The sequence below is a fragment of the Apium graveolens genome, chromosome 10 (assembly GCF_009905375.1).
Source record: "Apium graveolens cultivar Ventura chromosome 10, ASM990537v1, whole genome shotgun sequence".
Lineage (NCBI taxonomy): Eukaryota > Viridiplantae > Streptophyta > Magnoliopsida > Apiales > Apiaceae > Apium > Apium graveolens.
In genome coordinates, this window is record NC_133656.1 from 173251381 (window position 1) to 173262893 (window position 11513).

Here is an 11513-nt window from a genome sequence, read left to right on the forward strand (position 1 = left end):
ACTCAAGTTTCAAATCTTCTGGTGTTAGGAAGCAGTTTTACCGAAATTATATTATATCTTAACGTAACAAATTCACTAAAGTTTCAGCAGAGCAGACCCCTTCAATATAGCAACGGAGAGCTGAAATGACCGACAGTTAATAGGAAAACAGGGAAGCCACTCACTCCACTGCAAATGCTGTACAAAAATATGAAAAATAAACAAAAAGAAGTATTTATGTGTATATATATATATTATATTATGTGCATGTTTTGTTCAGGCTTTGCCTAGATTTCCCAACTTAAAAAATACAAACCCCACGACTGCTCTGCTCATCAGTAGTAGCATCATGGCCACAAACTTTCTTTTGACATGGTACCGGTCTTCCACTCTTTATATCTTTCACCCTCCTCCATTTTGTTTTGCTTTTGCACTTACTTTCTACTTGGTCTTTTTTAAAAATTCCAGTATGTATATATAATAAATATAGAACTAGCTAAGTTACACTCGGTGTGTTGTGTTCAAATTAAAGGCTAAAGCTCAAAATATGTATCGTGATATTGAGTATAGACTGAGATATCCAGTTTTACTTTTGTAAAGTCTGGGTCCCTGTTTGTGAGATGGCTTTAGATTTTACTGACAAAATAACTACAAAGAATACAAGTTACTACATCTGCAAATTAAAACAATATTACCACTAAATTTGTAAGATAAATAATTATATATGTCCGCAAAAATAAATGAATACACAACGGTACATGAACAACTCTTTAATTAATAATAAAAATCACATTACTTTTGCATAAGAATTTGTATTTAATCATAATATTTGTAAGAATCCTTCCCAAAATTTAATAATATATTGAGCACAAAAAAGAAAAAATATAGATTTCAAGGAATAAAATAAATATAAAACAAAAATTTGACATGAAGCGTATATTTTATACCTAACCTTTCTTATAAAAAATAAGTTACTAACTAAATTACGAATAATTTATGCACAATAATTAGTGTATTGTATTTGTATGTATCCTTCTAAACAACTAAATAATATATCCATCAGAGAAAAAAGAAAAGGTTGGTATCAAGAAATAAAATAAAAGAAAGGAATCGAAGATTATATACCTTACACGAAACAAATAATACCGTGAATGACCAGCCACCATCTCTTCTATACAAAATACACACAACACACGGAAGAAACCTCAAACACATTCATTCACTAGTCCAAAACAATGTCATCATCAACAACATCTCAAGAACAAGACCACTATCACTACGCTCCTCCTTCGGCACCACCGCCAACCCCATCATCACACTCTATCTCCACGTCAGCACCAGCCATAGACAATCTCTCCCAGCTTTTTAACCGTTTCCCTCCCAATCTCTCCCTCTCTCTCCCCAAACGCCGTCCTTCTCATCTCTCTCCCATCTCTCCCGTCATCTCTCTCCCTGACTTATCTCTATCCTTCTCTCGTGCTTTTGAGCTAGGCTTCTTTCACTTAACTGACCATAACATACCCTCCCACCTCGCTAAACTAGCTGAGACTGAATCTCTCTCACTCTTTCATCTCTCTCGCGAGAAAAAACTTCACCACTTTCCGCAAAACTGGCCATTAGGGTACGAGGATGACAAAGAGGAAGATGTTAACAAGGTATCCGAGTCATTCTGTTTTGACTCGTCTTGTTATGGTGAGTTAGCTGAGTTGAAACTCGAGTCCTTGCGTGAGTTTACTCAAGAAATGGAGAAAGTGGGGCTGCACATTATTGAAGCCATGTCATGTGCTCTCGGGTTTGATAACCCGACCCGACAGGATCCGACCCGAATTTGTTCGCAAATGTGGGTTTCTGAAGAGACACCGGGTAATAAACAGGTTATTTCGGGTAAGATGTACCCGTATGTTGTCGGGTTGCAGTATCAATTGAGGGGTCAGAAGAGTATGATGTTCGCGGATTCGGGTTTGGTTTCGGTTCCGACCAGGGTGGAGTCTGTATTGGTCACATTGGGAGACATTGCCCAGGTATGTTACCATCTTACGTGCATTATGCAATTTGCCTGGTTTTTAGTTGATAACTGTTAGACAAGATTAAATTTTGATGCATAGAAGTTATTTTGAAATTTGTTATTGAAATATGTTACCTTGGGATTTTGTTATTGAAATTATTTTACCTTCAAATTTTGGAATCTTAGTCACAAAAGTCCCAAAAATAATGTTAGAATTTGTTAGCGTATCTATTTCTTATCTCATTTTAATTCTAAATTAAAAGTTACTAAAACAGCAGATTAGATGGAAAACATGAGTGTACTGTGGGGCCAAACATAACATGAACATGATGCTGTACTTTGGTCGCACAAAGTAGGGGAAAAACACCGAATGGGGGTTGTGACTTGTAGTTTTGTATATTGTATTGGAAGTTGTTATAATAGCCCTGATTATTTGTTATTATTTGATGAATTATAAAATAGAGGAAAAAATCGAACATGTAAGTTAACGTATACAATAACTCAATTTTGGTCACTAGACTAGCTCGGTGGATAAACCGGAAGAATAATTGTATGGCCGTGGCCGGACAAATTGATAATAAAGTTTAGGCGGATAATGAAGCCTGAGAAATTGATTCACTTTTATTTTACCAAACAAGGGAGCCGTCTCTCAGTACTAAATTTTAATGTTGAGAAATAGGAAATATTGAGGTGACATTTTTGACTTTGAATACATAATTTGAATTTGGCTGCTTTAGGCAATTTAATCCTGCTTGTAAGTATCTTATCATATGTAAATTATGATCTTCTGCATTATATACCTTATACTATGTACCTTTTTCATTTTATTTTCAATACATATTCACTTATGGGTTTAGGAGAGATGTTAAATTTCAATAAATATTTAGTATCGATAACATTATAATATATGGTGAATTGGTGCATTACGCGTGCAATAACGCTAATAAACTTGCGCATTTCTCTTATACTTTGTAAATTTTATACGCCTCAATTTATGTTATGCTTTTTAAAAACATTGAAATATGTATATTACATGCTTATTTATATAGTTTATGACTCGTGATATGTATTGAATACATCATAACTTGGACCTATGTGTATAGCTCTTGTGACAAATATGAAATAACCAAAGATGATTACGTGCACAGATTAACAAGTGCCGTCTTCAAGTCTTATAAATTGTTTGGAGTGACTAGACAGAGTTATCATTGATTCATTGTGATAGTTATTAGTAGTATATAATTCTCCCTTGGCCAACCATGACTAATTATGGCATTTGTCATTTTCATCAGGATGCTCGAGATCTCTTTCTCAGTTGTGGTTTTAAATTTGAGTTCCATTCTTTTTAACTTATGTTTTTTCAATATTTAAACCAAGAATTGCAATTTTTAGCTCATCATTTTGTCTTGATTCCGGTCTATGATTGCTAAAATAGTCTCTTCGCATACTATCTATTTCTATCAATCAAATAATAATGTGACAACATGGTTTTAAGTTTTAAGAGGTCGATGATTCGACGGTGACACATGAACTTTAATTTAAATGTGGTATCCGAAATCATTTGTTCCTTGACATATTTTTTTGAAACAATAACACTTGGATTTGTGATTTGATGATAGGTGTGGAGCAATGGGAAGCTAAAGAAAGTGAGAGGCAGACCAATTCCAAGTTTGGAAGAGGGCAACAACTCTGCAAAGTGCATTACCATGACTCTGTTGCTCACCCTTCCTCTGGACAGCACTGTTTCTACTCTCATTCCCAAATTAATCGAGAGCCACGAGGACGAAGAAGATGGTGATGATGATATAGATGGAAATGAAGATATAGATGAAAATAAGAAGCTGTTTAAATCCTTCTCGTTTGAGGACTACGCATGGAGAATGTACCATGAGCAGCATGTTTTGAAAGATCCTCTTGATAGATATTACATGTAGGAGGAGTCTTTTGGAAATAGAAGCAACTGTGATTTTCTCAAGTTACGAGTTTTGCTAGTTTCTTTGGGTTTGATTGTTTCAGTAGTAGACATTATTTCACAACATTATTTATGTCTAGTAGCAGAGGTTTGTTTGTCTTTTTTGATGAACCTAATGAAGAAACTTTGTGAATTATGAGATCCAATAAGAGTTTGGTGAATGGATTTGAACTATCTTAAATCAGTTTGAGTAATGCTAGAGATACAAGAAATAATTACACAAAATTGTCACAAAATGACATGACATGGGTGATGTGACACAATGAAAAATTTTAATTGGTCTTATTGATGTAGTGAATTTTGGATTTTCCACGCCATAAAACATGTTGTGATCTTTTGTATATATAGACTTAGTTTTACATGTCTGTTACAATTATTCTATCTAAAATAAGATCAGTTTACATAGAGTTTATCTTTACAACAGAATGATAAAGGTACAAGAGGATAAGGGTAATTTCTAACTGTTATGATAACTAAGATTAAGTCTTCTGCACCACAGATTTAGGACTTGTCTGAGATGTGTCAATACCCCCCTCAAGTAGAGCATCCCATCGTGGATGGTCAACTTGTGTCTAAGTTCTTTGAACCGTTGTTTAGGTAATCCTTTGGTGAAGAAGTCAGCAAGTTGGTCACGAGAAGAGATGAAGCGAACACTAAGTTGTTTGCGAGCTACTCTTTCACGTACAAAATGAAAATCAATTTCAATGTGTTTCGTGCGGGCATGAAAAATGGGATTCACCGTAAGATAAGTTGCCCCAAGATTATCACACCATAAAATCGGAGACGTAGGAGGATGGTAGCCTATCTCAGATAGCAGAGATTGTACCCATATTAGTTCAGCTGTAGCAGTAGCCAGAGACTTATATTCTGCTTCGGTGCTGGACCTGAAAACGGTTTTTTGCTTTCTGACACTCCACGAGACCAAGTTACCACAAAAAAAGAGCGAATAGCCACTAGTGGAACGGCGATCATCTGGACAACCGGCCCAATCAGCATCAAAATATGCTTGGAGACTAAGACTAGCAGAGGAACGAAGAAGTAAGCCATGATGCACGGTTGCTTTGAGATAGCGAAGTATCCGCTTTACAAGTGACCAATGATCTTCAGTAGGATCATGCATGTACTGACACACTTTATTGACAGCGTATGAGATATCTGGTCTAGTAAATTGTAGATATTGTAGTGCGCCTACAACACTCCGATATAGTGTAGCATCCTTCATTTTGGAGCCTGTTGCTTTAGTAATAGTTAACTGAGTACTCAATGGTGTAGAAATAGGTGTTGCCCCATCCATCTTTGTTTTTCTCAGCAAGTCAACAATATATTTTTGCTGAGACAAAAATAAACCAGATGCAAACCTGGTAACTTCAACCCCAAGAAAGTAAGACAAATTTCCCAAATCTTTAATTGCAAAAGTTGTGTTAAGCTGCTCAATTGTTTGTTGAACCTTACCGGAATTAGACCCGGTAATAATAAGGTCATCGACATAGACAAGAACAAAGAGCTTATATGTACTAGTTGACTTAATAAATAAAGAGATGTCTGCCTTTGAAGCTTGGAAACCCATACCAATAAGAAAGCTGCTCAACCGTTTATACCACTCCCGAGGTGATTGCTTGAGGCCGTATATGGATTTGAGAAGAAGACACACATAATGCGGGAATCGAGGATCCACAAATCCAGGAGGTTGTTTCATATACACCTCCTCAGTGAGATTGCCATGAAGAAACGCATTTTGTACATCAAGCTGTCTCAACGGCCAGTTATTAGATAAAACAATGGTAAGAATAATTCGAATTGTACATGGCTTAACTACGGGACTGAATGTCTCGTTGTAATCAATTCCAGCTTGTTGATTGAATCATTTGGCAACAAGACGGGCCTTGCGCCGCTCTATAGAACCATCTGGATGTTGTTTAACTTTAAAAACCCATTTGCATCCAACTATGTTGATGTTGGGTTTCATCGGGACTAAAGTCCACGTACCATTTGCTAGCAAAGCGTTGAGCTCAAGATCCATGGCAGCCCTCCAAGCAGGATCTTTTATCGCTTGAGAGTAATATGTAGGTTCCCATAGGTCTTCCGAAAGTAATGGATGTTTGGTTGCCAAAAGAATTTTCTTCTTAAAAATATTATTCTTTGAACGTGTAACCATGTTGTGGGATGGTTCTGTTTGTCGGGGAGCATGAGACATTATTTTTGGTATTGATTCCGGTGTGGCTGTACAATCAGAAACAGTAGGTGGTACATGTGACTGGTTATTAATGGGAAGCTGTTGTTCATGGTGGGTGTCATTTGTGGGTTGATCATGTGAGAGTTGTGGTGTTTCATTGAGCAAGTGTGTTGGTTTTACAAAAGGGACTGAGGGAAAAAATGTTACCTCTTGGACTGGTGAAACATTCTCGGGTGAGTTTCCAAGTGAGAGAGTGGTACTCAAGCTGGACTCCTGGAAAGGAAACACTGCCTCTTCAAAGCGTACATGCCTGGAAATATAAGTACGGTTTGTAGGAATATGATGACATAAGTAACCTTTGTGAATGGAACTATAGCCAATAAAAACACATGGAAGAGATCTATGATTAAGTTTATGAGCACTGTAAGGACGTAAAAATGGATAGCATAGTGAGCCAAAAACACGTAAATGCTCATAATTTGGAGTTTTCTTAAACAAGATCTCTAAAGGAGTTTTATTTTTCAAGAGCGGAGTAGGCAAACGATTTATAAGGTAACATGATGTTAAGAATGCTTCAGACCAATAAGATAGAGGCATATGTGCATTTGTTAGCAAAGTACGACCTGTTTCAACAATGTGGCGATGTCGCCGTTCTGCAAGGCCATTTTGTTCAGATGTGTGTGGGCAAGAGAATCGATGAAAAACTCCCTGAGATTCAAGAAAAGGTGTAAACTTTTTGAATTCACCGCCATTGTCAGATTGAAAAACTTTAATTTTTTGGTTAAGGAAGTTTTCAATCCTTGCTTTAAATTTAACAAATATAGTTAAAGCATCAGACTTTCTTGCAAGTGGATAAACCCAAATAAATTTACTGAATACATCAACTAAGAATAGATAATAGCGATAACCATTTCTGGAAATTACAGGTGAAGGACCCCACAAATCCGAAACAATTAACTGAAGAGGTTCACTAAGGACTGTGGAACTTAATGGAAATGACAACTTGCAACTCTTGCTAACATAACACGAATTACAAAAACGAAAACCCTCATTTGAAACTGGCAAATAATAAGAACTGACTATTGATCGCACGGTCCGCATCATTGGATGTCCAAGACGGTTTTGACACAAATGTAATGAACTGGAACTAAAAAAAGAGGCCGAATTAGGAGTATGATATGGTGCAGCGTTATGAAAGTGATATAACCCATCTTTAAGTTGTCCGTGAAGTACCACTCTCCCTGTTTGACGATCCTTTACATAGAAAACATGTGGATGAAATTCAAACCAAACATTATTATCTTTAGAAAATTGAGCAACAGAAAGCAAATTGGTAGATATATGAGGAACATGTAAAATGTTATTAAGTTGAAAGGAACGAGAAGGTGTGTGTAGCCGAGACTTACCAACATGAGCCACTGGAACAGAATTACCATTACCAACAAGCATTTGATCCGGTCCATCATAATCAGAGTAAAGCTGCAAGTTGCTTAGATCAGAGGTTACATGGTGAGTGGCGCCACTATCTGGAAGCCAGGTGGATGCATTAATAGGCTAAGATGTAGCAATATAAGCCGTAGGTGCAGGTGCAGCAGGAGGAGAAAAATCTTTATTAAAGCGATGCCAACAATTAACAACGTGGTGATTTTGACGACCACATAGCTGACAAGGGCCTGATAAGCGAACACTTGTTGATAACCGTCCCCTTTACTGATTTTGAAGCCGGCTTATATAGTTCCTTGTATGATTGAAGGAACGAGACAAAGGCTGATGATAATTATTGCCGCTTCGTTTAACATTGTTGGAATTAGATTTGGCCAAGTGTGCTGTAGGTGCAGCTCCAAGGACACTAGTTTGGGACTCCAGACGCATCTCAAATGAGAGAAGATGTGCTTGAAAGTCTTCCAGAGTAAGATCAACATTAGTTGCAGTTAGAGTTGTGACAATAGCGTCATATGCAGAGTCTAAGCCACTCAAAATATATTACTGCAGATCTGCTACTGTGATGGCATGACCACAAGCGGCAAGATTGTCACTAAGCTGTTTAGCAAACAAAAAATACTCATACATGCTTTTGTTACCTTTTTTTAGCAATTGTGATTCGCGACGAAGTTGCATAATACGAGATCGGGAGTTGGATGCAAAGTGTCGTTGTAGAGCATTCCAAACATCAGAAGATGTCTCAAGCCCAACAATTTGAGCGAGAACAGGTTCTGTTAGAAAAGATAACAACCATCCAAACAGGATTTGATCTTGCTTAACCCATGATATATATTCTGGATTTATGATGGTATTAGTGCTGGCCGTTGTACCGGTGGAAGATGTAGGGATCGTACGAGGAGGACATGGAATTGTCCCATCAACGTAGCCCATGAGATCATAGCCTCTCAATAAAGGCATAAACTGAAATTTCCACATGAGGTAATTCTTCGAATCGAGTTTCACAGTGAGAAGATGATGGATTTTTGTCAAGGAGGGAGAAGAAATGGTGTTGGATGTTTCAGTGTTATCAGAGGTTGGGGAAGAGGGATTAGACATGATTATTATTAGTTTTTTTTTTGTTTTTGAGAAGAAGGGATCGAGAGTTGCTCTGATACCAAGTGAATTTTGGATTTTCCACACCATAAAACAGGTTGTGGTCTTTTGTATATATAGACTTAGTTTTACATGTGTGTTACAATTATTCTATCTAAAATAAGATCAGTTTACATAGAGCTTATCTTTACAACAGAATGATAAAGATACAAGAGGATAAGGGTAATTTCTAACTATTATGATAACTAAGATTAAGTCTTCTGCACCACAGATTTAGGACTTGTCTGAGATGTGTCAATAGAAGTAACTGAATGGGGGTCCATTTATATTTAGCCAACCAACATGTAACATGTGTCATTTGTAACTATTTTAGTGACTCATTTTGTACCTCTAGCAGTTTTGTGGTATGATTTTTGGTGTAAAACTTGTCACTAACCTGAATTCTTGTTTTTGTTGGTTTATATTTACCGTATTTGATGAAGATAATTTTTTGATAAACTAGCCATCAAGAAAACTATTCACGCTATTAATCCGATAATAATCAAATTTAAAATTAGATATCAAAATTTTTATTTAGATAGCTCGATAATAATCAAGTAAGATAGAGTTGAATCAAATAAGAATCTCAATATATTGAGTTTAAAAACTGAAATTCAAAATATTGGATCATCTTGGATGCAAACCAGATGCAAAGTTGTAGTTAAGATCAAATCCAGCCTTGATGAAACTCAGCTGTTGTCCAAAAATAGTAACAGCCCAATAGGGACTATGTTCACAAAATTATGAAAGTATCAACTCATTTGATAAAAAAATGAATCCAAATATCTAATTTAGAGCCTAGGAAGTAGAGTAGATCTCACACCACAGACTCCAGGACATGCAAGCCCACAATTACCTTGGTAACCACGTCCAACTAAAAACATTGCTGGCATTGTCATCTTCACATGAATTGTATAAACAAAAACAAACAAAAATTGTTAGGCCCTAACTTCCTCCATTTACAATAAATTTATAATATAGAATTTAAGAACCACAAAAGAATGTTTTAAGAAAATATGATGTTATTATTTGATCTCAAATTATGTAACGACTCAACATAACTAAGGATTTTCCGGTGTATTATGATGATTCAAATGTTTTACATCAAAATAATTTATGTATTTATTTGAAAGATAGTGTTCTTTATGTCTGGTGTTTCTTGTTTTTAAAGAATGGTTTCATGAAATATTTCTCAAACTAATTTTTCAATTTTAAATTTTCTGATAAAGTTTAGTTTTGTAACAAGGAATTTTTTTAGGAAAAGCATTTCTAAGATTTAAAAAATACACCCCTGCATATGCATTAAAAGTTCACAACTGTTGTTGGGATGACAGCACATATATAAAAACCTTCCTTGACTCTCACTTTTTTTACTAACAACTAAAAGAAAAAGATACTATATAATCAACTACTAAACCGGGCTGTGTCCATGATTGTATTTAATTCTCTAAAAAACTAGACGACTTTTGTTGTTGACATATTAAAAAGTCCAGCTAGCTAGAGATAGTCTAATCTCATATTCTTAACTCTCAAGTTTCACCCCATAAAATAAAGTCCAAAGGGTTATATAATGAAAGATGGCCTAAAACTGGCGGGAAGGTGTTCTCGAGCAAATGGGCTGAGATTAAGATATTCTCTAATGTAACATTTTAATGATAAATCTAATCATATAATCATTGTTGCATTATAACACGGTTACCGTGTTTGTGGGTTAAAAGTAACTCATTTTTTATTTTTATGTGATATTCTCATGCTATCATGCATGATGGAATGCTAGTGTATCATAAAATCTCACAAATTTTGGTTAGCTAGATGGATACAACTAATAATGAGTACATATTCTAGCCATATTAAGTTGTGAATTAAACTCTAGATGTCCGAGTATTCTAAAATAAGTTAGGAGTGTATTGAAAATTTACATTTCACTATATTTCATTTCAAATGAGAGATTTCAAATGATATGATTTGAGTTGTCATTTCAAATTCTCATGTTTATACTCATATTTGAATGTTTTGAATTTCATTTAAAATTCAAATTTAAATTCCCTATTTGATCAAATTCATAATTTAAAATGAAATTCAGTTTTTCAAACAGGGCATAGTTAAATTAGTAAATAATTTATGCCTCCAAAATTTCAAAAGTTTCGAACATACATTGTGACTGAAGTACGGAATCCGGGTTAATGTACGGAATCCGGGTTAAATATATAAGAGCGGATTTACCATGGTTTCAACTTTCAACCATCTAGGCATTAAACTGAACTCTATGGTTTGTTAATTAGAATTCTCCGTGGTTTATAAGTTTTAAATAAATAAACATTATTCTTATCCATCAAAGGATAATGATTAACTTGTAATATACTTATACTAACAAAAAATTTGTTTTATAATAGAACAACGAATATTTTACTTAATTAAAAGATAAACGAATTTAAAAACAAAATTTTTACCCAGTATAAACATTAAACGAATATTGACTAAGTATACTAACAAAATTTTGTTACCGAAATTTATAGTGTTGGTTGTAGGCCCAATAAGGCCCTCTGAGCGAAAATCCATTGGACGATTGAGCTTTTGGGCCGAAGACCCACCAGGCCCATAAGCCGAAGGCTCACGGAGAATCTCAGGCCAATGCCCATTTTTCTTCAGGACTGTTGGAAACGAGAAGAGACATAACGCCCAATTTTCACTCCCTCCTTAATGATGAGTAATATAAGGTGCAATCATGGTGAGATTTGGTATAAAACCCCTGAGAAAGTAAGACAACAGACACAGAGATTCTCACAAACACTCTGTTTTTCTTGTATTAC

General features: G+C 35.4%; 1 protein-coding gene across 1 annotated transcript; it reads left to right on the forward strand.

Annotated features, from left to right (window-relative positions):
• Positions 1–1094: 1094 nt before the first annotated feature.
• Positions 1095–4130, forward strand: LOC141693616 (uncharacterized). The gene is made up of 2 exons (XM_074498767.1): positions 1095–2000; positions 3604–4130. The coding sequence occupies exons 1-2, from the start codon at positions 1215–1217 to the stop codon at positions 3916–3918; spliced, it is 1101 nt and encodes a 366-aa protein (XP_074354868.1). The 5' UTR covers positions 1095–1214; the 3' UTR covers positions 3919–4130.
• The last annotated feature ends 7383 nt before the right edge of the window (positions 4131–11513 follow it).